Raw genomic sequence first — 27,693 nt, forward strand, 5'->3', positions numbered from 1 at the left:
GGGGCGGAGCGAGCGTGCGCAGTGGCGCTCGGGCTTCGGCTCCCGCGAGGCGGCGCTCGCGCAGGAGGGCGTGGGCGGCCGGCGCCGGGGGCGCGCAGGGAGCGCGCGCGCGTCCCCGAGCACGGGAAGGAGGGGCCGGTGACAGTGCGGAGCTCCTGCCAGTGTCCGCGCCTCGGGAGCGGCCGGACGGAAGAGAAGGTTCGCCAGACGCCGGTCGGCTGCCCGACCTTTCGGACTCAAAGCCGAGCTGAACGGCCGCGGCTTCTGGTTGGTCGGGGAGGCGCTGCGGCCACCTCAGGAAGATGTTTAACGTGGAGTCCGTGGAGCGGGTGGAGCTGTGCGAGAGCCTGCTCACTTGGGTACGTGCCGGGGCCAGCGGGCCGGTGGGAAAACTCCGCAACCTTTCCCCCCCACGGACACCGGTGCTCGTCCCGAGGGGCGAGCTCCCAGGGCGACCTGCCGTCACATCCGGGGTTTGGGACGGGCGGAGCTGAGGAGCCGGTGCGGGCCGCGTCTACAGCCGCGGCCGGGTCAGGGTCAGCAGGGAGCGGCCGGGCTCGGGCAAACTGGGCCCAGGGTCCAGGAGGAACTTGTCCGGCCCGAGCTGTTGGCTGCTGTCCGAGAGGAAACCTGCCCGGTGGGGGCTAATGATGGGGTGCAGGCGACACTGTAATTAGGACTGTTTGCCGTGCTGAGACGCTGGCTCTTCGCTCTCGAGCTCCCAGTGATCCAAAGCGTCGGTTCTGCCTGGGCGCCCGGTAGAGGCACTCGGGACCCCTGGTTGTGATGCTGCTCGCCTTTGTTGTAGCGTTCAGCCAGGATAGAGCACAGCCCCTTGGGGGATGAAGCCCTGCCCGTTGGAAAATAGTACATTAGAGGGTGGGTAGACAGAACATGAAGAATCACCCAGAGGCAGAACATTTGGAATGCGAGATGCATTTTTGACTGTTAGAAAGTAAACGATGTGATGCTACTTATAAAAGGGATCGAGGATAAACAATTTTAAGCCGGGGGAGGAGACTTAGGGATTAGTAATGGGACTGAAACACATTTTTTAAAAGCAACGTGAGATTCTAATTTGGAATTGATAAGGGTTAAGGTTATGGAATCTCAAAGTAAATACTTTGGATTTTAATGTCAATAGTCAGTCATGGCTTAAGCGGCCCTTTTCAATAGCTGGGCGGTTAACCCGTGTTTGTTTCTGTTTTGCGTAAACTGGTTGGAAGTGGTAGGTACGGGCATATGCAGAGCCATGGGATAAACCAAGTATCCCACTGAGAACATTCGTGTTACTTATGGCTAAGCCAGATTAACTGTCCTTTTTAGAAGAACACAGATCTATTGACAGAGGTTACTATGGCGAGTGTTAATTTTGTTTGCTTAACCGGGGGAGCTGGTGGTGATTGGCCCTCCTGCGTGCTAAGTGAAGGCTCTAGTACTGTGCTCTTCACCTCCGCATTTATTCATTTTAAAGGTAAAGTGCAAATATCGAAAGAAATTCTGTTGAACAGTGTCATGGGTTAGAGGGTCCCATCTCTGGAAGTCAGCTGTCCCATTTTGTGCAGGGACACTACTGAGGAGTTTGGGAACTGTTGACTTAGGTTGGTTGTCATAAATGTAATTAAGGGAGAGCCTAAAGATGTGCATGTGTTTGAGGTAGGATCTTGCAGGGTAGCCCGTTTTGGCCTTGAACTATATGATCTTGAATTTGCAGCAATCTTCCTGCCTCAGTCTCCTGAGTACTAGGATTATAAGCCTGCGTCACTACACCCAGCTTGGAGTTTTTTATAGTCTGGGTATGTCATGAATCCAGTTTTGTCCTTTGGAACATAGACTATACAATGCAGAGTTCTACGATTTGGTTTGGTGTTAGAGCATTCTTGCAATTTCAGGATGTTTGTCATAGCGCATAGTTAACATGCTCTAAGTTCTAACTTCAAACAGGAAGATAAGTGTCACTGCTGTGCTCCAGGTACAGGATGGTGATAGGTTGTACACTCACCTAAGCCTCAGCCAACTTTAAGGTTACTATTTAAACCAGGAAGAATCGAAAAGATGGAAAGTGTTTGGGTTTGGTTTGGTTTGGTTTGGTGTAAGACAGGGTTTCATTTTGTAGCCCTAGCTATCCTAGAACTTGCACTGTAGACCAGGCTGTCCTCAAACTCACAAAGATCTACCTGCCTCTGCCTCCCAAGTACTGGGATTAAAGGCCTGTGCCACCACCTCCTGGCATGAAAAAGATGGAAAATGTTTTATACGCAGTCAGTATATAATTTACTCCTTATCTCCTTCTCCTACTCCCTGAACCTGAAGCTATATTATCATGTGTGTGATTGTGATGTGTGAATATAGGCACAGTTGCCACCACATGCATATGGAGGTCAGGAGTCAACTTTTGGAGTTGGTCCCCTTCCATGTTTTTCCAAGCAACAAACTCAGGTTGCAAGTCAGAAGACTGCTGTGGTAAGCACCCTCACCCACTGAACCATTTCAGTAGCCTTTGCTTGTTTTTACCAGTAATAATTTTATGTTTTAAATTTTTAGTATTTCTGTGTGTGGGAGTGTGCACACAGATGTATCATATCCCTTTCGTGGAAGGCATTGAATAATTTAGAGGAGTCAGTTCTTATTATTTGGGTTTGATCGGATTTACTCCTCCCCCCAGCTCTGTATTGCACCACCACTTGTCCCTCCCAAGCTCATATACTGTTTTTTTTCTTTTTTAACCTATTGAATCCATTTAGTGTTATATATATATGTATATATGGATATAGGGCCATCTACTGGAGCGTGACAACCTAGGCTCAGCACCCTGAGGAAACAGCTGACCCTTCCTCCTCCAGCAGCTATGCACTGCCAGTAGCTTCTCAGAAACATGACCTCTTCTCATTCATTTAGAATTTTGGCCAACTTGATCTTGTGCAGATCTTGGGCATACAGCCACAGCATAGCCATTGTAGAGTCTTAAGTGTGCCATCCCTGTCATATCCAGAAAGCACTTTTTTTTTTTTTGCAGGAGTTCTCCACAAATTCTGATCTAGAGTCTTTGTGCCCCCTCCCCCCGCAATGATCTCTTGAGTCTTAGGAGAGGGACTGTGACACAGATGTGCCATTTAGGGTCGAACACTCCAGTTTCTATTCTCTGCACTCTTGATTAGTTGTGAGTTTCCACATTAATTGCCCCCTGCTACAGAAGTAAGCTTCTCCGATGCGGGTTAAGAGCTGCACTATTCAACGGGTATAAAGATAATTGTTTAGAAGGCAGATACAATGTCTGTTTGGCAAAATAATAGTAAGTTCTCTCCTAGAGTCTGTGACCTACACAACCACGTGTTCTTGTCCCAGTTAACAGCACAAAGCATGAATTCTGGTTTGCGGAGTGACCCTTGTGTCAAACCAGTAAGCGATTGCTTAGTCCCTTAACACTGATGCCACTGTTGCACCAGTGGGTATATTTTTGCCAGTCTGTTTGTCATTGTAACTTGCAGGGTTCACAGCTGGGTAAGACTATTGATTGTATTTCTCTCCCAGCAGCCTGTATAGCACCATCCAGCACTCTGAGAACTTGCCAGTAGGGAGTAATCTTCAAGGTCAACACCAGTTTGATATCTCCACAACCTGTGACTCAAGAATGTAGTGTCTCTAGCAATAGGGTCTTACTTCCAAGTTCTGGTGGGTAACCAAGGGCAGTAACAGTAACCTGTATTGTTTTATGGACCCATGGGATTCCCTGTGACTAGCAGCTTAAATTGGGGGACCAAATCTGATACTGCCCAAGCCCAGCTTCTTGAACTCTGCATGAATCAGGATGAAAAGATTGCACTCTCCCTGGTCTTAATTAGTTTGTTTGTTTTATGGTGCTGAATTTTAAACCTGGGGCCTTGTGTGTGTTCTATACACCTGAGTTATATAATTCCAGTCAGTTACCCAAGAAACCTGAACGCAAGAAAGAAACTAGAGGGATTGGAGAGAGAGCTCGACAGTTACAAGCATTTGTTGTGCTGGCAGAGGACCCTGATTTGTTTCCTAGAACCCACACAGTGGGTTCACAACCATCCACAGCCCTGGTTCAGGGGATGCGATATCCTCTTCTGACCTCCACAGGCACCAGGCATGCTTGTGGTACACATACATACATTCAGGCAAAACAGTCGCAGACTTATACTTAGTCTTAAAACATATTTAAAGAGAAAGAATCTAGAATACAATCAGATAATGACATCAGACTAATGGGAAAAGAACCGTAGTTGTGGTTCACTTCTGTGACACGCCTCAGTCTTTAGATGTCCTTATCTTCGCATTACTTTTTTGGGAGCCTATGAAATGCATCTAACATTTAGAATCTCTCCCATTATGTTTTCCCACCTTTGTCTAACTCCATCCTACCAACAAATTTGATCCTCTAATGGGAGAATAAAGACATTTCTGGTGTACAAAGGTTTAAAGCCCTTGGGGGAAAAGTCTGAGTACCATGTTGCTGGCTCCTGCGGTGGTTCTCCCACATTATCACTGATCAACATCACCTGGAACCTTTATCAAACCAGTTTATTAGGCCCTGGGGCCAGAGTTTCTAGGTCTGAGACAGGATCTGAAATTTGCATTTCTGTTACAGTCCCGGGTGATGTGTAGTTAGGAACCCCAAGACAGCATTTGAGAAACATTGTGCTAGAGCAGGTTTTAAGCTCACAGCTGTTTGATATTTTGGACTAATTGTTAGGGGCACTGTTGTGTGCATTTTAGGGTATTTAATAAGAGGCATTGCTGATTATGAAATAACAGTACTTACGTCACCATTCCAGACTCTCTTAGGGAGCAAAAAATCCCTCCTGGAGAGAACCACTGCCTAAAGTTGCTGATTCCACATGATCTCATGCTTTACTCTTCCGATGCTTTTGAGGGAGGAGGGTGGAATGTGTTCTCAGAGCTTCTTGAAATTACAAGAAAGGTTGTGGCCCTTCAGATAGAATTTGTGATTTAACACAGTTCAATGCAGTTATCTTTCAGTTTTACTGTATTATTATCCTGAAATGTCGCAACTATAAGTTTATTTCTTAGTTGAGATCTCTGTTAGTTCTAAGAGCAGAGGGGAACATTCTCAAGCTCTCCTAAGTACCTATGTACCTGAAGGGCTAAAACAGAAAACAATTATTTAGAAGCTCCATCTTAAAAAATCAAAGTGAAAATTTAGCTCTGAGTCCTGGGGTGGGTACACATAGTCTGTCAAATTACTCTTTCTTTAGAATTCCTTCCTTTGGACTGAGCATGTAGCCCAGTTTATGGAGTACTTGCACAAAGCTGGGGTTAGCAGTGTGTAACCAGATGTGGCAGTGGTGCACGCCCTTAATCTCAGCAGTCCACTTCTAATTCTCCCAATCAGGAAGCGGAGGCAGGAGGATTGGAGAGTTTAAGGTCATCGTTGTCTTCAATAGTGAGTTCCAGGCCAGCCTCAGATACATGAAACTCTGTCTCAAATAAATAAAAAAATAAAAATTAAAAAAGAAAAAACCTATTTGCTTTATTGAATTGTTTCTTCTGATTGACCAGGGGCGATTTTGTAACCCTGAGTAGGAATGTTAACTCAGTACTAGAACACTTTCCTTGCATGGACAAGACTCTGAGTTCCATTCCCAGCCTGGGGTAGGATGGATAAGAGCTTACATTCATTCCTTAACCTTGGTAGTACTTCAGAGGGTTCCAGATGCTAAAACTAGTGCCTAGGTACATAAGGATTATTTGATGCATTTGTTAAAATCGATTAACAAAGATTAACTTGTTTGCACAGAGCTGTAATCTCAGCTCCTCAGGAGGCTGAGGCAGGAGGATTACAAATTGACAGTTTGTAGAAACTACAGAGTTAGTTCAAGGCTATTGGCAAGATTCTGTTTCAGACATTTAAAAGAGGATAGGAGAGATGGTTCAGCAGTTAGGAGCACTGACTGTTCTCGTAGAGGACCTAGGTTCAATTTCCAGCACCTACATGGTGGTTTACAGTTGTCTATAATTCCAGTTCTAGGAGATATGATGGCCTCTGAGGGCACTGCATACACACAGTAGACTTACAAGTGTGCAAAACACTCCTAGAGAGAGGTGGGGGTGGAGAAGGAAAGAGAGAAAGAGAAAGAAAGAGATAAAAAAAGAGAGAAATCTCAGAATTTGAAAAGATGTAGAGATATAGCTCAGTAGTAGAGCTATACCTAGCATGCAAGGTTCAATCCTCCAGCAACATTTGTGTGCATGTGCGCGCACGCGCGCACACACACACACACACAGTGGGGGAATGACAGAAAAAGAGAGAAGAAATTCTAGCCTTCTAAACACATCATACAGGATTCATTTGGTGGAGCTAAGAAATGTGTTTCCAAAATGAAAACTTCCCAGGTGTGTAGCACGGATTCTAGTTGATTTTAATAATAAAACACAGAGTAAGATATAGAAAAGATCAGAGAAGCAGAGAGGCCAGAACTAGAGAGTTCTTTTACCTCTACCAGTGCTCAGACCGAAGGAGTGATCCTGTCCTCAGACTGCATCTCCAGACTCCATCTTTCTCCAACAAACCTCAGACTGCACTAGCTCTTGTCTCCTCCTGCCCCGCCCCCATTTTATATTCCTCTTTCAGCCCAGCCATATCACTCCTGTCTCCACCTCCTTAGTGCTGGGATTAAAAGCATGGGATTCCCAAGTGCTGGGATCACCTTTGCATGAACTATGTTTTTCTTAAACAGATTGAATTTTTTGTAGCCCAGCGTGGCCTTAAACTAACAGAGATCCCAAGTCCTGGGATTAAATGTATGTGTACCCACTGTCTGCCTCTAGTGGCTTAGCTCTGCACTCTGATCATCAGGCAAGCTTTATTTGTTAAAACATAAAATATTACTACACAGATGACTATCATGTACAGCTAGACTTGGAAACTGCTAATATAAATCCCCCCCCCCCAACATAAGGGCCTGCTTGTGGCCCTGGCCGCCTGGCTAGCTTAGCCCCGAAATAATCACACAGAAACTATTCATTAAAACACTACTTGGCACATTTGCTCAGGCTTTTTGTTAACTCTTATAACTTATATTAACCCATTATTGTTATCTATGTTAGCCACATGGCTCAGTACCTTTTTCAGTGGGGCAGGTCACATACTGCTTCTTCAGTGTCTGGACAGGACTGTGGAGGAATGGGCTTCCTCCTTCCCAGAATACTCCTGTTCTCCTTGCCCTGCCTCTACTTCCTGTCTGGTTGTCCCGCCTGGCTACTGACCAATCAGCGTTTATTTAAAACATAATTGACAGAATACAGAACTGCCCGCCCCCAATCTTTATATGGAAAAAAACTGATATTAAAAGAGATTAGGTAAAATATCCCAGGCTATATGATAAATTAGTAGTAAAATTAAGGATTGGAATTGATTCATGACATTCCAAGCAGTGTTCACTGAACTTAATCAGTAAGCCCCTTATTTTGAGATGTTGTACCAAGCGATTAAGATGTAATATGTGATTGTCACTGTTTCATCTCTTTTTTTTTCCTTGTATAAACCTACAAAAAGAGATAGCTTTTAAATGGACCATTAATTTAGCACCTAGAAAATTAAAATGGGTACTATTTTTTTTTTTAATGTACCAGCGTGGAGGCAGCTGCGGGTGGAATAAAGTTTAAAATCAGACCTGAGATGTTGGTTCATTTGTTCCTGTTACTCATTTTCATCATCATCCTCTCCCACGGATCCTCACTGTATTTCAGGGCTGGCATTGAACTTAGAATCAATCCTCTTGCGTCACCCTCCTCAGTAACTGGAACTAAAAGTGTATGCTGCCATGCTTGGCTTATTTGCTAACTTTTTTAAAATCCAAACTCTGTATGTATTTAAGTTAGGACCTTCTTATCTCCCAAAATTATGTCTGACTAAAAACTGCTTCCTATAAGTAGTGACAAATCCCTCTGCTTCTGCTGCCATAACCATCTTCATCTGAATGACTCCTGCCCTATATAAAATAGGAAGTTATTACTGCACTGTTAATAGTTCTCCCAGCACTTGGGAGTAGAGGCAGGAGAATCAGGAGCTCAAGGTCACCATGACCTGATACGTAATGAATTGAAGGTTAGCCTGGGCTACACGAGCCCCTGACACTATGGATAGTATGGTACAGAGAAGCAGACAGATACACCCATTTTTAGTTGCAGTTTACTGCTTCATGGCTTATATAGCAATATGTATTTTAAAAAATTTAAAAATGAATATTTATTTAACTTGGCAATTTTTTTCCTAACCCAATAAATAAAAAGAAGGGTGCTCACTTGGGTGTTATCTCAGTATTTCTGTTGTTGCTCTCTAGTTTAGCCTCATCAGTGTTAAAGGAATGCCACAGCAGGCTTTCCTGCCTCTTTCCCTTCAGCATTTCCTTCGTATTACATCAGTTTGGTTTGGGTCTCACTTTCTTGCTTCAAATCATTTTCTTACAAACTACCATTACTCTTAAGATAATTACAGATGTGGCTTATCGAGTCTTGCCTAAAGATCCTTCTTTCTTTAGTTCTTCACGTGTTTTATATACCCTTTTTTCCTTTCTTCCCATAATTTCCACCTATCTATACCAGGCTTCTTTTCATTCCTACAACATATCTTCTCAATGGAAATCTGTGTTCATACACCCCACAATATTTCCACCAAATTAAAAGATCTGTATCAGGATGTCCTTCATCTTTTTATCCTCATTGACTTACTTCCTTTTAAACCCGGGTTTGTCAGTGGCTGATAACTGTTGGTTGTATTTCTTTTTTGGTCTCAGGTGGCCTTGATCCCCTGAATTTCTGCCTCTACTTTCTAAGTCCTAGAATTACAGGTGTGTGCCCTTAGGCCCTTCTTGGGTTCATTTCTTAAATTTCTCTTAATCAGTACAAAGTTAGTTGTGATTCAGTATATATTTGAAACTGGAATGAATTGAATATCCAACCTAATGATGATAAATATGAATTCTGTATCCATATAAAAATATTTTTGCCTTTGAGTATCAGAAGTCTCAACCTGACTAGGCTTAAAAGATAAATTCTTTATAATAGGAGATCTCACATTTTTAAGTTCAGTGGTTAAAATTTATCAAAATTTATCTCAAATACTTAGTTCTTTGAATCCTTCCTCTCTGTCTTCTGTTGTCCATTACATAACCCTTAAGACTTATTTCTGGGTGATGAGATGGCTCAGTCAATAAAGGTGTCTGTTACCAAGCCTCATGATCTGCGTTCAGTCTGTGGACCCACCTGGTAGAAGGAGAAAACCAGCTCCCACGAGTTGTGCTCTGCCTGCCACATGTTTACTGTGACACACACCTGCCCTCACACATGCACATTGGTCCATACTGTTTTGGCCCTTATTAGGCTTGAGTCAGTCATCACTGTTAGAGGGGCTGAAGTCACCATCATCTTCTTGATCACATCTGTGAGTAGTGTGATGAGGATTGGCCAGTATCTACTACAGTTTCTCTTTTGCTTATATGGGGAAAATTATGATTATTAAAATTTTTATCTCATTATGAAATAATCATACACACATGTGCATGCACAACACAGACACATACACACACAAACCCTAAGAAATCTTAATATAGTTAACCATTGGCTCTTTTCTTCCTTCAGATCCAGACCTTTAATGTGGATACACCATGTCAGACCGTGGAAGATTTAACGAATGGGGTGGTGATGTCCCAGGTTCTTCAAAAGATGTAAGAATAAATTGCTTGTCTTTTTTTATGGTCTTACATATAAGCCTTTATTGAATTGAAAAGGATTAAAAAAGTTAAAGTGTAAAAAAAAAAAGTTAAAGTGTGAGATTTGGTTTTCTGTCTGTCTGTCTTTCTTTCTTTTGGTTTTCTATCTTTGACAGATTATCTAAGATGATCTATTCATATGAAAGGTTTGTTTTTGGTTTATAGTTTTGGGTATTTCAGCCATTGCTCTTGGGCCTCTGACAAGGCAATACCATGTTGTGAGCATTGGCAGAAGAATCAGCTTCCCTCACAGAAGTCAAGAAGCAAATCGGGCTGGAGCAATGGTTTAGTGCTTAAAAGCACTTGTTTCTGCTGAGGACTCAGCTTTGGTTCCCAGCTCCCACGTGGTGACTCACAGCCATTGGTAACTCCAGGTCCAGGGGATCCAGTGCCCCTTCTGGCCTCCGGGCACCAGGCATGCATATAGTACACATACATAAATTCAAACAAAACGTATGATGATAAAGTACATTTTAAAAGAAGAAACAAGACAGGATGTCGTAGAGGCCCTATGAAGTTCCTTCAAGGGTGAGCCTTCAGTAATCTAGCTTCCTCTTACAGAGGCCTTACTTCATAAAGCATCCACCATCTTAACAGTACAAGTCACAAGCCACCATGCACCTTTGGGGATCATTTCAATTCTGAACTATAACAAAAAGATTATATAAACTTGAGTTGCATGTGAAATGACAACTGTAAGCAACAATGAGAGGTTGATAACCAGGTTTTGCCATTATAGGACAACTTGAGAATGCTGTCTCTGGTAGAATACCACTCTAATCTTAGCACTGAGCTCTTCCCTGACCAACAGTGTGATATAGCAATTGTCGTACATTTTTTGTTCCCTATACTTTCTGTATTATTATACTCTGAACTATGTAGTACCTTATGTGTATTTGATTATGACCTCCTCTGTCCTGGAAACACACTATCTACATTTGTTAAAATCTATGAAGAGCCAGAAGCTTATTTTCTTTCTTGCATTCTAGCAACTAAGATACATAATTTTTTATTGAATCGTATGAACTTTACCATTCTTTACAGTTTCCTTTTGTTTGTTTATTTTGTTTTGCTTTTTGAGACAAGATTTCTCTGTATAGCCCTGGCTATCCTGGAACTCGCTCTGTAGACCAGGCTGGCCCCGAACCCAGAGATCTGTCTGCCTCTGCCTCCCGATTGCTGGAATTAAAGGTGTGAACCATCACTGCCTGGCTCATTCTTATCAGTTTCAAAGAATCAGATATCAGTAACTTTCTCAGATTCAATCTGTTATTGTGGGTGCTTGTGACTGAAAGAATGAAATGTTTATTTGAGGTATGTGCAACTTTTATCTGGTTCTTTTTTGCTGCTCACTTTGAAAGCACAATGATAGAAAAATCACTATCAACTTTTTTGATCTAGGATTTTTTTTTTTTTAAAGACAAGGTTTTGCTATGTAACCCTGGCTGACCTGGAACTTGCTATATTGACTAGGTTGCCTGGAATTCTGCTTCCTGAATGCTAGGAATAAAGATAGGCCCATCATGCCTGGTCCTGGGATTTTTTTTTTATTTAGAATATTATGTGTGAATTGGGTTTGGCATAATTTTTAGATGATTTTATACTTTGAAGCTCTGAGTACCTGTCCGTTTATAACAAAAGATTTATGTATGACTATGTGGGATTTTTCTCTAGTTCTGTTGAAACTCAGTGTAATCTTTAAATACATGCTTGATATGTCTACCTTCCTGTAATTAAAATGATTTGTACATGTGAGAAGTAGCTAAAATGTTTCAGAAAACCTTCTTTGTGTGTTTAGAATGGGTACATATGTTTGAAAAATACAGTTTTTACTTTCCTCCATAATTTAGCATGCATACATCTTTTTTCATGCCATAGACAACACTTTTTTTTTCTTTTCTTTTTTTAATGGAATTCAGAATGGTTCTTTTGAAACCTGGACAGCCCTGCTTCTAGTTATTACAAAAATATAGCAGTAAGAATTAGAAAAGAGCTGGCGATGGTGGCACACACCTTTAATCCCAGCACTCGGGAGGCAGAGACATGTGGATCTCCGTGAGTTCTAAGCCAGCATAGTCTACAAGAGCTAGTTCCAGGACAGGCTCCAGTGACACAGAGAAACCCTGTCTTGAAAAACCAAAAATAATAAAAAAATAAAAAATTAGAATTTGATGGTTTCTTCTGTGAAACTTGTGATTTGTTTACTCGTTTGTTTTGTTTGAAACAGGATATCTTTTCTTTACATAGCCCCAGCAGTCCTGGAATTTACAGGTCAGGCTGGCCTTGAACTCCAGAGATCTGCCAGCCTCTCCTTCCTGGGTGCTGGAATTAAAAACTGTGCCACCATACCTGGCAAAACCTGTGGTTCTTGATGTGCCTACATTCAAATCCTTAGGAACAGTTAATACTTTGCCCTGATCTGAATTTAAATTCCTTTTGCCTTTTATTTATATTTTATTTTCATTGCGCATATTCCTTCCTTGTGTAGTGCAGTGTTACATACATACTGAATGTGTTCCTACCCTCATACCTTTTGTCCTGTTCTCAATACTGCTCCCATTATTCCATAGACAGTTTTACTTGTACTTTCATACACCGTGTACATGATTTTATTATGTGTCAATGTAAAGTTTAGGAACCAAAGAAAAGAAATATATTTATTTGTCTTTCTGGTGTTGACTTAATTCATTTTCTCTAGTTGCATCCATTTGCTATAAAGGATATGACTCCGTTATCTTTATGCTGAAAAACAATTCCACTGTATAAATACACCACACTTTCTTTTTTTTTTTAGATATTGCAAGTTTAATTTTTTTCTTTTACTTTTTAGGTCATAATATAATGACATCCTTTTCTCTTTCAAATCCTACCTCCAAACCTTCCCATAAATGCCTCCTTGTTCTTTTTCAAATAAATAGCCTTTTTCGTTAATGTTGTTACATTCACACACAGAGATACACACATATACACACATATCTATATTCATCTTGCTCGGTCTGTATAATGGTACTTGTGTATATGTTTTCAGGACTGTCCTTTTGTGATTGGGTAACCATTTTATGTATAGCACATTTTTTTTTTTTACCAAGGTTGGTTCTATATAACTTAGCTATTTTGAGTAGTGTTGTAATAAGCATTGATATAAAATTATCTCTGTGATGTATTGATATGAGTTCTTTGGGTAAATCCCTAGGGTACTATGTCTGGTCATATGGGAGATCTATTTTTAGATTTTTGGGAAACCTGTGTGCTGATTTTAATAGTGACTATACTAGTTTACCCACCAGCAATGTGTAAAGGTTACCTTTTGTCCATATCTTTGCCAGCATTTGTTATTTTTCTTTTTATTTAAGGTTTATTTTCTTTATGCCCACCTGTGGGGGGGCGGGGGGTGGATACGGATACCTAGAAGCAGGCATCAGGTCCTTTGAAGCTGGAGAAATAGGTTTAACTCCACATCTGCCTGATAGGGATGCTGGAATGCAAACCCTGATAAAGCAGTAAGTATTCTGAACTGCTGAATCATATCACTAGGTCAGTGTTCTTTTTAAATTTTTTTCAACAAAATTTTATCTTAATTTAAATTACAAAGTCTGCTAGATTTTTTAATAAATTCATTTTTCCTTATGAGAATTAAGATCCTTCTATGACATTAATAAATTAACAACTGTATACTTCTCACGTTTTTAATAATTCATTTTGTGCGTGTGTATGTGTGTGTGCATATGCAGTGTGTCACATATATAGCATAGTGCACATGTAGAGGTCAGAGGGCAGTTTTGGGGAGTCTGTTCTCTCCTATCTTGAACTCTGGTTGTCAGACTTCTATACCAAACACTTTATTCACTGAGCCTGCTCATTGGCCCTCGCACGTTTTTTACTTTTAAAGTGTTAAAAAAAAAAATCAGATAACTGTTTTAAGTAAAATTCAGCATTTATAAAACAAGAAGAAACTACTTCCAACGTAACCATTTGAGTGTGTTAAATGATCATACTTAAAATGCAACTGTTGAACTTGGTGTTTACAGTGGCTTGTTTAAAGACAAACCAGGTTTAAAGACAAGACCCGCCTTCAGCTCTCATACATTAGTAACATGCAGTGCTTTCTTTGGCACCCCACACGCCCACATCTTCCTGATGAACGCCTTTAATGCCACCCTACGATTGCCAAGGTGGAAACTGTTTGTTGTCTGACATTCTAAGAACTGGCTTGGCAAGGAGACGTTCCTTCCATTTCGTTGTAATAACTGTTTTCACACTAAATCCAAACACACAGCACTAGACCACAAACTCCAGAATGCTTAGCTCTGTCTAGCCTACCTAAGGGATTATTTCAAGATCAGAGTAATTTTTCTATTTCTATTAGAATCATGAGTTATTTTACACAGGTTCTAGTAAAGACAGCCTCACAGAAATTTTTAGGCTTCATTTAAAGTAAACAAAATGAAATATGTCTGTGTTTTTTAGAGTAGGTTTTCTGACTTGTGCTCCTTGAAGGGGTCCTCAAGTCTTGCTAAACCATCTGTTGGGAGGCTTGTTTTACTGGCCAATGAGTATTTAGTTAGATAATATAGCAAAAATAATTATATAGATGTCTTAATTGCTATGTTTAATTGACACTGGCTGGCATACTCTGAGTCATTACTTGTGATCTGCATGTCACCAAAATAGTCAGATATTATTCTAATAACTTTATATAGATACATGTAACACAAATTCTAATTGTTCTTAATAATAAAAACCTAGAATTAGATATTAGGGGTGAAGACTGAGAGAACAGAGAAGCAGTGCAGCCAGCCACTAGAGAGACCTTTTGGTCCTCAGACCAAAAGGGCTATCCTGTCCTTAGATTGCACTGAGCTTTTATCTCCTCCCACCTTATATTCCTCTCTCCACCCAGCCATATCAGCCTGTCTCCACCTCCATAGTGCAGGGATTAAAGGCAGGGGATCCCAAGTGCTGGGATCACCTTTGTGTGAGCTCTGTTTCTCTTTTAGACTGGATCAAGTTTATGTAGCCCAGGGTATCCTTAAACTAATCCTGTCTTGAAAAAAAAGTAAAATTAACAAATACCCTTCAACATATACAGTTTCACAGATCTCAAGAAAATCACATGTCAAAAAGTTCTAGAAAGCTGTGAAAAGCAAATACATATTTTCTTTAGGACCTTGTGAAACCACATTGTGATGAAGTTGCTAAGTTTCAGTATCAAATTAATTTTCACATCGGTTTTATCTTTGAAAGCTCACACCGTGGACAGAATTTCCCTCAGATTTCCAGCAGAGTTCCATACACACCATTTCCTTCAGCCAACTCAAGCACTATCTCTTTAAGATGTTAGGTGTATGCTGCATGCCATATCGTGTGGTGTCTTCCCCAAAGAGGGCCACGTGTATCTAGGTGTTGCCTGCTATGATCAATACCCTCTTCTGTACATTACTCTCATCCATCCCTTGGCCTTCAGGAACACAGTTACATTCAGAATTCTAAAGCTAGTAGAGTCTCTGGATTCTGAAATGAGGCAAAGAGCAGGGAAAGCCACAGCGAGGGCTCTAGTGTGCAGTCTGACCTGGCCTGGAAAACCACTGGCTCAGCAGCTCAGCAGATCATCAGTGATGTCCTTCAGGAAACAGAACACCTGCTGTTAAATAACTATCCATAAAGGCTGAGTTTGGATTGAGGCTTGTAGATGTTCATTGTATATGGGTATTTTGTTGCACTGGTCTCGCCAATTCCTGATCCATTTAAGTAGGTCTTTTTCTTCCACCCTGTAGAACTACTTGTCCATGGTCCTGTTCTGAAATTTACCAAAGAATTAGATGAGAGGTTTGGGTCTTAAGGATGTCCAAGATAGACTGAGGTTGGCCATGAATACTTTGAAAATACAAAATGTCTCAAGCTAGATAGTATAACTTTTGTGTTATAGTGTTGTCATTGACTTGAGGTGCTCAGATTTATTACGAAGATCTAATTATCTATTTATCTATTTATCAGATCTAATTACGAAGTTGTGTCTTATGTCCACCAAGAAGCTTCAGTGACTCTTGCTCTGTCACGTTTTATAAATGAAATAATTTCTCATAGTCACTGAAAACTCTTATCATAACACTGTCCCAGAACACTAAGAAATGTGTCTTAAGTAAATCTTCGAATGTAACAAATACATCCAAATTCATGTCAGATGTTGGCATTTCAGCATATCTGAAGAAATCAGAACTGTACACACACACACACACACACACACACACACATATTTGCATTTTTCTTAACCCACAGTTTAGAGCTTTTGTGGAGATTATTCTTCCAGTACCATGAACAAAGTACTCTGATGGGGACAGATTATTTAGCAGTAGGATTTATTTTACCATTTTATCTTCTGAAAAAAATTGACCGTTGTCTTTCTGCCTGCTAAGTTCATGAGCTGTGGGTCACCTGCCAGGCTGCTGAGCAGGCTGCTGCTCCATAGCTCCTAAGCAAGTTGAGCTGCTGCTGCCTCTGCTGTGGTTCTTACTGTTTCTTTCTTCCTCTGGAACAGAGCAAATGTGTATAACAACAAGCTAGAAAGACTCCCAAAGTGGGAGGAGTTTCCAGAGGGGTGCCCCTAAGGTTTTTTTTTAAAATACCATACGAAATTTCTTACATGGAAACTTATGTAGCCTTTTTTGTGTACCAGCCCCCAATGTCTCTTTTAAAACAACCTTGATTTCCTTCTAGCTTATTGTCATATCTGTTGGAGATTCGTTTCTTTTTTCTCACCATGTTTGCTGTGTCTAATAGGAAGGCTACTAATTTTTGTGTTGATTTTATTGTCTACCACTTTGCTGAAAGTGTTTATTAGATCACTTTTCTCTTAGAATCTTTAGTGTATTGTGTGTAGAATCACATCATGTACAAAAAAAAAGTTCAATCCCTAGACAAAGAACTACAGCCAACTAAAGAATGCTGCAAGCAGGAGAAATAGTCTTCCTAAGGATGAGTCCCTGACTGGTTATCTATTACCAAAGTGGTCAGTCCTGAAATTGTAGCCGTACAAGTACTCAAGGCCACCCTGGAACTCGCCCTAAACAAACAAAGAAACAAACCATCTTTTTAAAGAAGTAGAATCAAAATATGATTCCTGTTGGAGTCATATTAATGTGTATGGGTTTGTAAAGAATATTACATTATTTAAATATTTCTAGCAATAGAAATTAAATTAATTTCTTTTGTTGTTGTTAGTTGAAAGCATTTGGATATAAGAAGACAATATATTTTTGGAATTATGTTAAGAATTAAAACTAATGTTCCTTTCCTTCATCTGGCCTGTTACAAGAGTAAGTACAGGCAAATAAATCCACTGCTGGTTAAGGAGATGGTTTTAACAGTTGTCAAGGCATAGGTGCATAATTTGTTATTTGTGAAAAACATTCCCAGTGAGATTATTTAGTTATTTACATGCAATATAAACCCATAATCCTTAAAAGAGTTGTGAAAAAATTGCCTTTATGCTGTTTGTTCCTACCCAAGACCATTAATTAGGGAATACTTAGAAATTTTTTGGAATTACACACTGCTTAAGCAAAATTCACAGCTAGAGGTGTTAATCTTACCAATCGAAAATAAGACCACTACCACAGTTTAAAGCCAAATTTGAAGTAGGGCTTAATTAAATACTGGCCAAGTAGCTGGGCTCTGGCCAGGTCTATACCCACATTCCCTGGAAATGGCCCCGAATCAGTGTTTACAACAGCTTGAGTATTTCCCATAAGGCTCAGTCGCAAGAAAGCATGCATCCTGACGTACTTCCAGCCTACATCCAATTTGGGCACATGTACCTCCTGATGTATTTCCTGCCTGTGAACCTCCTGCCCACGTGTGATCAAGCACATCCAGTGCAGATGGGTCAAGCAGGCTTGTTTAGGGGAGTGAAAGACATGTGGTTTGTTATCTTCCATAAACGATAGCATTTCCTTTAGCATTTCAGGAACTGTCTGTCCTTGGGCAAGGGGCTTGTAGATCAGAGGCATTTTTTAAATGGATCTCAATGACATAGAAATTAAAACTTAAAATAACTCTGGCGCTCACAGAGGCCTGCATTTAGAGTCAAAGTTTATTGCTATTTATAAGTCCCATTGGGGTGAAAAACAGTAGAAAAGAAAGTTGCAGTGAGTATTCTGTTTTGAGACAGGATCTTGCTGCATGGCTCAGATTTACCTGGAATTTACTATGTAGCCCAGATTGGCCTCAAACTCACCTTCCTTCTGCCCCAGCCTCTGCCTCCTAAATGCTAGGATTATAGCTTTGTGCCACCATGCCTGATGTTCAGACTACTATTCCTGGTTTGTTCTGCTGAGGTAGTAGATTAGAAGCTTACTACATATGTGCTAACTACTTTGCTAAAATGTATTGGGAAGTTCCTTATGGCAGATGTGCGTAAAGTATCGGGTGGAATAACAGGTGCCAGGATCTATTTAAATAGAGGGACCATGAATGATGTTTTTCTTTTTTTCCACTTCTAACAGTTTAGTGAGATGATTAGCCACTGAAGTTTAGTGTTTGCTAGAATCATTTGTGTTGAGCTCTGCTTATTTGCTTTAACAAAAAGTTTGTGTTTTAACTCTGCTACTTAACAGCTTCTGAACTTGGGGAAATTGTTTCTGGGTTCTTACCTGTAACACTTTCAAGTTAGGTTTCTGTTGGTTGCTGTGAGAAACAATTTTAATGGAGGAGGGGTTGATATATAATAGAGTTCAGTGGTAAAGTACTTGCCTAGCATACACAAGGTCCTGGGTTTGACTTCCAACATGGGTTGGGGGTTGGGCATTTAATCCCAGCACAGTTGCAGTATTTAGGAGGCAGAAATGGGAGGATCAGATGTTCAAGGCTGGGCTCAAGCTCCAAAATAAATGAATTTGAAGCCATCCTGAGCTACATGAGACCTTGTCTCAAAAAGAAAACCTGAATCAATCAGTGAATGAATAAGTAAAATAAAAAGAAGACTTTATTTTGACTCACATTTTCAGAGGTTTTTAGTCATGGTCTGCTCATTCCTACTATAAACCTGCAGTAAGGAAAAATACTGTGGCTGCAGGAGGATATGGGTGATCTTATGTTGATGTCACAGTGAGCATGCCAGGAAGCAGAAAGACCCAAAGAGGAAGTGTACTCTTCAAAAACTTGCCTCCAGTGATCTGCATTCTTTTATCAGTCCCTCCTCATACTCCATAATTCATTGATAAATTCAGCACCCTGATGATATAATTACCTATTTATAGTACCACAAACTGGGGGCCAAGCCATCGCACAAATCTTTTTGGAGACTACTTTAAACCAGACAGTGTTTTAAAGCATTTTAAAAGGGACTTTCTGGTTCGGTGCCTATGACTTTTAGCAGTCAACCACGTAGCATCAGACTATGAAAGATTAATACTTTACTGCCAATAATCATAACTTTCAGGTGATTTAACTGTCAAAAATAATATTTAATTTTTTTCTAACATCTGAATTGATCTTTATAATAATTTTTTGCTCTTATACTAGAATCCCCATTTTCTTTGCATTGTCTGTTTTCTAAGAGATTTTAAGCAAAGAGAATGCTAGCAGCAGGGACATGTCTACCCAGTTCTTGGAGAATGCTTGCAGCAGGGACATGCCTACCCAGTTCTTGGAGAATGCTTGCAGCAGGGACATGCCTACCCAGTTCTTGGAGAATGCTTGCAGCAGGGACATGCCTACCCAGTTCTTGGAGAATGCTTGCAGCAGGGACATGCCTACCCAGTTCTTGGAGAATGTTTGCAGCAGGGACATGCCTACCCAGTTCTTGGAAGTTTACTTTTCTGAGAGCTCACTTCTCTCTGACAGGTGCTATGCTGCTTTCTCCAGTGATGTTTATGTCCTACTTGCGGCCATTTCTCTTTTTAACCACATGTAATAGGATCAAGGATGAAAATAGACTTTGGCTGCAGCTTGCTGGGCTTTTATGAGTCAGTAACAGCCAGTCTTAATTAGAAATTATAAAGACTTAAAACATATCTATAGTCATTTCCAGCTTTGTATTGGGAGAAACAGGAAGAGGCTGGTTCACAGAGATAAAATGGTGTAGATGGAAAAAAATGTATAAGAAAAACAGTCTAGATTGTTAGTCCAGTATTTGTGAGGCCCAGTCATCCTTTAAGTACTAATGCACACCTCTTTTTTTTTTTTACATCAGATTACCTAAACTGTTTTCTCTTGATGTAGAAAAATTTGCCTAGAAACACTAACACTAACTTACACTTAAAGGAAGAACAGAGGAGTGTCAATGTCCACATTCCAGTTAATGAAGTTAGCTCTCTTCTGCTTTATAGAAGTGGATCAGAGACCCGGGTACAAGAGGTAAAACTACAAAAAGGAATAAGTCTTTGTGACCTTGGCAGAAATGTCCTAGATAAAAAATGTCATAAGTACAAGCTAGATAAATTGAACTTCACCATCAGTCTTAACAACCTTTGTATATACAATATGCCATCAAGAAAGTGAAAAGAAAGGGCTGGAGAAGTGACATAAGGATTAAGAGCGTTCATTGCTCTTGCAGAGTACCTGGGGGGTTTCAGTTCCCAGAACCTACATGATGGCTCAAAGCCGTCTGTAACCCCAGATCCAGGGGATTTAATATCTTCTAGCTTCTCAAGACACCAGGTATCCTCATGGTACACTTACGTAATTGAGGCAAATGTTCATATCCATAAAATGCTGGAAGATTTCTGCTGACTAGTAAAGGTTGCAGTCTCCCCTTGGCCTGGCAGCTTGTCTCAGTAGCTTGGCAGCATAGGGCTCCCTCTCTCCAGCAGAACTTCCTGCCTCTACCTGACCTTATCCAGAGACTGTCCCTGGACATGAAGGACTGACCTTATCTAAACCAGATGCCTGTCTCTACACCAGATTCCTGACTTATCTTTAGCTTGAAACCTGACATAGATCTCTGCTAAAAGTCTCCCTTGGTGCACATATGATAACTAAGACTTTTGCTAGGAGCCTTGTGATAGGAGCGTGCCATTTAATGCAAATTTGTCCCCAGGCTCCCCAATCCTAGATATTCCTTATACTTTGGAATAAAGTTGAGCTGATTCACTGAATTCTGTCTCCTGGAGGCCTCTCTCTATTCATGCTCATGGTGCTGAGAGGGAAAGAGGACACCCCCCCATAATAAAAAATAAATTTAAAAAGAAAATGAAATGGTGACTAGCGGGATGGCTCCTTGGTCAACAGTGCTTGCTGTGCTTGTGGAGGACCAGGGTTCAGTTCCTAAAGCTCATGTTTGCAGTGTAAAACTGCATCCAGCACCTGAGGATCCAGTTCCCTCCTCTGGTCTCCATGGACACCTGCATGTGCACACACACACACACACACACACACACACACAGTTTTTAAAGTGAAAAGAAGTCATGAATCATCACAGACAAGCTTTATGTTAAACAGAGTTATGTGACCCAGCAATTCCACCCCAAATGAACCATGTCCATAGGAAAGCTGGAACATGACTGGATCATTATTGATCATAGCTCCGAGTAAACACAATCCAAATATTTATCTTTTTTTAGTTTAAAAGAGTGGGCAACCACACTGTAGTAGTCACTTATCATAGAGATGGTTTGTAAGAAATGCATCTGTATAAACAAAATAGACCATACCAATATTGTAGTTGACTGTGGATGGACATATTATGTGGTGCTTAGCCAGGTGTATGTATGTATGCATGTATGCATGTATGCATGTATGTATGTATGTATATCCATAAAGAAGTCAAATCTTGATACATGTTACATTACAGGAAAACCTTAGACTCATACTTGAGAGAAGTCGGACATAAATGGTCATATGGTTTACTGTTTTGCTCATTAAAATGTTCAGGGCAAAGAACAAAGAAATTAGTAATTCCAGAAGTAGAAAAATAAAAAAATGACAAAGACAGCTAATAGGTAAAAGGTGTATCTTATTTTCTCCTTTTCGTTCTTTCTCTTAATGTACAGATAGATATCATCTAAAGGTTGACATTGGATGTCAGACCTTGATAACTTTTATACCTTGGTTTTTGAGACAGGGAGTCTGATAATATTTTATTCTGAAGCTTACCGTTTCAATCAAGGGATTCACCTGTCTCCATCCTCCCACCACATCAAACCCCTTCCCCCATGGACCCTGCTCCCTAGATGCTTGGGTTAGACACATGCCTCTGCTCCTGGCTTTTATGTGGGAACTGGGGATCCAAACGCAGGCCATCACTGCTGTACAGCAGACACTTTTACCCACTGAGCCATCTCCATCACTAAGCTTCCTTTTCTATGACGACACTGAAGCTTTAACATATGGTGATGATTGTGCAATTCTGTCGGTATTGCATTCTGAAGTGATTCATGTAATCTAAATGAATAAATATATAATATGTGAACTGTTTCTTGACTAGTTTTTAAAAGTGGATAAATGGCCGGGTGTTGTGGTGCATGGTTTTAATCCCAGCACTCGAGAGGCAGAGGCAGGTGGATCTCTCTAAGTTAGAGGATAGCCTGGCCTGCATTCAGAGTTCCAGGCTAGCCAAGGCTACAGTGAGACCCTGTTTAAAAAAGAAAAAGCAGATGAATTAGGAGCCTGGAGAGATGACTCAGCTTCCTGCTCTTCCAGAGGACCGACTACAATTCCCAGCACCATATCAGATGGTTCACAGTTGCCTATAACTCTAGCTTGAAGTGATTTACTGCCCTTTCTTACCTCTTTGTGCACACTCATTCACATACACACACCCATTATCAAATAAGAAAAATAAATTTTAAAAAGATGAATAGACAAGTTAATTTAAATATAAGTTCAAAATGATTTTGATAGATCTAGTTTATAACTTTTATATCCCTCTTTGGAGGGATTCCTTATTCAGCCTAGATATGGAGGGTGGGGCCTTGGTCTTGCCTCAAAGTGAAGTGTCAGACTTTGTTGACTCCCCATAAGAAGTCTCACCCTTTCTGAGGAGTGGAGGGGGAGTGGGGTGGGGGGAAGATTGAGGTGGGAGGAGGGGAAGGAGTGGGAATGGGGATAGCTATGAAAAATGAGAAAAGAGTGTATTTAAAAGATCCTTAATTAAAAAAGAAAAAAATGCATGTTATTGGTTTTGACTGGCTTTGGATAGTTTTATGCTATTAACAATTCTAGTTCTGTTTACGCAACTATAACTCACTTTTAGACTATACTAACTATATATTAACAATGTGTATTTTAGTTTTTTTAATATCCATGTTGTAATATATCTTATATACCTAATTTATTATCAAAATTCTCAAAATGATTTTAGAAAATGTGTGTTACATCTGATCTCATGGATTATTTAATGCTGGCATATGGCATATACATATATACATATTTTATGGCTCACTTAAATGATGACATGAGATGGGATTGGGTGTTTCATAAGTGTGACAGCTACACTATCTTAATCCATCTTTTCTTTATTTGCAGAGATCCTGCATATTTCGATGATAATTGGCTAAACAGAATCAAAACTGAAGTAGGAGACAATTGGAGGTTAAAGGTATTTCTTTTTGTTGTTATCTTTAAATATTGTGTTGGTGTTTACTATTGCTCACTTAGGTTTTCTATTGATGTAAAGAGACACCATGACCAGAGCAACTCTCATAAAGGAAAACATTCAGTTGGTGCTGGCTTTCAGTTTCAGAGGCATAGTCCATGTCGGAAAGCAGGACAGCATGCCAGTGGACATGGTGCTGGAGAGGTAGCTTCATCTTGATCAACAGGTAGCAGGAAGCAACTCTAAGCATAGTTTGAGCAAAGGAGACCTCAGTATCCACCACTACAGTGACACATTTCCTCCAACAAGGCTACACCTCCTCACCGTGCCACTCCCTAGGGTCGTTTCTTTCAAACCACCACATTTATAATACTTGTTTGTTTTATCTAATATTTCCAGTAAGATTAGAAGGTTATTTAGGAAGCCTATAGCAAAATAATATGGAATTGAAGATTAGTAGTAACTTGACACACTGCCTGCCAGGATATGCTGTACTGTAAGTCAGTAAAGCCTATTAGTGGCAGGATTTTGGAGTCAGGGAGCCTGTATTCACACTGCAGCTCTACCAGTTACTCTCTATGACAAGTGCAAGAACCTTTCTAAGAATCACTTCTTCAACTGTATATGCCATTGGTTAAAATAAAATAATGTAACTTTTTGCCATGGGGAAAACCACTATTTTAAATGACTGTATCAGTTTTAAGGTGTTCCACTTTCAGGTGTTGGAAGTATGACAAATTAACAGCTTAGAAGAGCAAATAGGAAATAAATGATACATTTCCAAATATATTTTTTCAGAAATACAAAATGTTTATTTATGATACTGTCTTTTTTTGGCTTTGTTTTATTTTTGGATAGTTTGCTGTACAGCCTGAATCTGCCTTGAGTTCACAGTTTCCTGCCTTTACCTCTAGGATTAGCAGGCATATAAGCAAGCACACCATGCTTGTTTTATTGTTTTTAAAAAATAAGCAAATTTTCAGTTTATTTCTTTCTTAAAAAATAAGTGTTTTCAGGGGCCGCAGAGATTGCTCAGCAGTTAGTAGGGGAGCACTTGTTACACTTGTTACTCTTGCAAGGACCTAGGTTACAGAACCAGCAGTTCACATGTAGCTCAAAGCCATCTGTAACTCCCATTCTGAAGATCCCGTAACCTTTTTTGACTTTGGAGAACACCAGGCACACACATGGTGCTCATACATATTTACATGTAAGCAGAACACTCATACACATAAAAGAAATCTTTGTAAAAATGTTTTAAACCAGAGGTTGCAACTAAGTATTTTAGCTTCTTTCATTTGTTAGCCTCAAACTGTATTGTCTTTTTGTTCTAGGATGTATTGTTCTAGGACGTACCCAGCTACAGGTTGAGCATCATCAATCCTAAATCCAAAACAGTTCATATAAGGAAGAGGTGTAACTAATGTACTAAGTACTAACATTGAACAAATTCAACCAGATCACAAGGATGATTGACAGGATATGGCACATTTAATCCAATGCAAATTTAACTGTATGAGGAGTGTCAAAAGCAGCTGAGAACTTAAGAGTTTTTAAATCAAATAATGCAGTTAATCTGCCTGTCATTTTATTCAGATAAAAATAGCTTGTGAACTTAAGTTCTGGAGTGAGTTAATACCCTAAGACACCGTGAAATTCTTCCTCTTATCTTACCTGTGGTCCTCCTTAAAGCACTGGTGTGTTTTGCAATACTTAATATTAGTCTGTTTTAGTATTTCAGGATACACTAGTAATTTTTTGTGGGAGGGGGTTGAGACAGGGTTTCTATGTTTACCCCAGGCTGTCTTGGAACTCACTTTGTAGACCAGGCTGACCTTGAACATCCCTGCCTGCCTCTGCCTCCAGAGTGCTGGGATTAAAGGCGTGTGCTGCCAGGGTCATAATTATTTACTTTGTTTGGTATTTAGCTCAAACAAACAAACAAACAAAAAACCAGCCTTTTCTTGACAATGGAAGAATTTGGAGATTATTTCCTTGATTAAGACCACAAGGGACTGGGGAGATGGCGCAGCAGTTAAGAAGAGCACTGCTGTTCTTCCAGAGGACCAGGTTCAATCCCCAGACTTCCACAGCAGATTACAACTCTGTGTAACTCCAGTTCCAGGGGAGCCAACATACATACAAGCAAAACACGCATATGTGCAAATTAATTTTTAATTTTTTAAAAAGAATTCCAAGGATAATTTTGGCAGTAGTTTCTGTTTAATACTCTTAAGTTAGAGAAAATAGCACAAATTTAAGGTCAGGTCTTTAAGAATAATACATTTATTTCGTTTGTTTATCAATAGTCTGTATAATCTGTTAGGTTATTTATTTCCCCATAGTGTTATCACTAAGCAATAGTCTTTTTCTGATGTTGTTACTTCAAATATCCTATTAAGTTTTATTTTTCATACAGTTTAAATATCCATTATGGGAATTGAGCCAGAAGTGTTTCAGATTTCAGAAGAAATTTTTGGGGGAAATTTAGAGTTTGTTTGTTTGTTTAGAGAAGTTGCATAAACTTGACCAGTTGAACATTCCTAATCTCAAGATCTGAAATCTGAAATGCTCCAAACTCCAAATGGTTTAAAGTACCAACATGCTGTTGAAAAGTTTTTGGAGTTTGGCCCACTTGAGACTTCAGAGTTGTGGTCTGGAATACTTAGCTTGCACTTGCTCTGTGATTCACTTGAGTTTTTATGTTACTCTGTACTCTGATCTGTGCTTGCCTTTCACCCATTTTTTCTCTCTCTCTCTAAACAGATAAGTAATTTAAAGAAAATTTTAAAAGGAATCTTGGATTACAATCATGAGGTAAGATCTTTTTTCTCATTCTACTTGGAAATTTTTTTTTATTATTATGTATAGTGTTCTGCCTCCATGTATGCCTGCATGCCAGAAGAGGGCACCAGATCTCATTGTAGATGGTTGTGAGACATCATGTGGTTGCTGGGAATTGAACTCAGGACCTCTGGAAAAGCAGCCAGTGTTCTTAACCTCTGAGCCATCTCTCCAGCCCCTCTACTTGGAAATATTACAGTGGTTTAAATTTTTCATAGTTTCAAGCTTAAGAAAAAAACATGTCAACATTAATAGTTTCTCTCTCCCCTTTTGCAGCTTTGAGGATGCTGGTTCAAATAACCAGTTATCTCTTAGGTGGTAAACATATCAATAGTTTTCATTGCTAGGAGTAGCTTGTACGTGGTTAGTAAAATATGTTAAATTTTGTCTTATGCTGCACCATCTTTTCTTCCTGTACTTGTCAAGGTAGTTTAGAGCTCATTTGGAGCATTGTGATTGGCCCTGCTACTTGTCTTTTATTCAGCAGCTACCTCCTGAACTCTAGTTGATCTCACCTCATCCTTCAGATATATCAGAACATAGGCATTGCTGGGGAGATACTCACACAGCGGAACTAATTCATTTCATCATCACAGATGTCAATAGGACATAACATTCCCCAGAAATATGTATTATTTTCTTGGCATTTTTTTCCCTGTACGCAAGATACCCATATTTATGTCTGTAGTATCTATCTTCTCCATCTTAGTGAGGGACTTTATCACAGTGGTTCTCAGCTTGTGAGTCTCGACTCCAGAGGAGTCACATATCAGATAATCCTGCATTACATTACATTACAGTTCATAACAAAATTACAGATATGAAATAGCAATTAAATAATTTTATGATTGGGGGTCGTCACCACAATATGAGGAACTGTATGTAAGGGTCACAGCTTCAAGAAGGCTGAGAATCACCATTCCATCACATCCAGCCTAGAATGCAAGTCTCAAACTTTGGTATCATTCTGTAGTCCTTTCCATGGGTTTTCAGAAAGGCTTACTCTGTAATACAGGTTGTCCAGAAACTCATTTATACCCCAGCGTTACTAAAATTCCTTCCAGGGAGAGATGTAAGCAACATCTACCCCTTTTCTTAAAGTCCCAATGACAAACGGAGACACAATTCCACCAAAGTTCACTCTTTAGAAACCAATGGGTTTATTGTGCTTCCTTGCAGAGAACATAGGTAAAGGATTACTAAAGGGATGTGGGTGCTTCTCTTCCTGCTGCTAAAAAATGCCACACCTGAAAATCCTTTACCCAGCAGGGAGGGGGCTTTGCCATAGCCACATAGATGAATACAGTCTTCCTTGCCCTATATATACTACCCCTCTCTGACATCATGTGCAGTTAAGGTAGAGTTGCGTACAGTAGGTGGTAGGAAATAGCTGGCTACTCATGTGAGACTCTTTTGCCTTCTCATGCCCTTATTCTGGGGTCTCAGTCATCAACAAACTCAGCTGGATGATCTTTTCTGCATGAAGGTGCAGCTGGATGCTCTTGGCTCAGGGGACACTCCCTCACTTCACCCAGGCTAGCCTCCAACGCATGGACAGTTCTC

The 27,693-nt window shown here is 40.1% G+C and overlaps 1 protein-coding gene across 2 annotated transcripts in view; it reads left to right on the forward strand.

Annotated features, from left to right (window-relative positions):
- The first annotated feature begins 123 nt into the window (after positions 1 to 123).
- Hook3 (hook microtubule tethering protein 3) overlaps positions 124 to 27,693 on the forward strand; it is a 79,823-nt gene continuing 52,253 nt past the window's right edge. The window contains exons 1-4 of one of the 2 annotated variants that reach the window (XM_041673539.1): positions 124 to 359; positions 9,625 to 9,710; positions 23,217 to 23,289; positions 26,053 to 26,103. In XM_041673539.1, coding sequence (XP_041529473.1) covers positions 303 to 359; positions 9,625 to 9,710; positions 23,217 to 23,289; positions 26,053 to 26,103 — 267 coding nt within the window. In that variant the 5' untranslated portion in view covers positions 124 to 302. The remainder of the gene's footprint in view (positions 360 to 9,624; positions 9,711 to 23,216; positions 23,290 to 26,052; positions 26,104 to 27,693) is intronic. The other variant, XM_041673540.1, reaches the window with a different exon arrangement.

This window comes from Microtus oregoni, unplaced genomic scaffold (genome assembly GCF_018167655.1).
Source record: "Microtus oregoni isolate MIOR12 unplaced genomic scaffold, Mior012 000024F_ref0000369, whole genome shotgun sequence".
Taxonomy (NCBI): Eukaryota; Metazoa; Chordata; class Mammalia; order Rodentia; family Cricetidae; genus Microtus; species Microtus oregoni.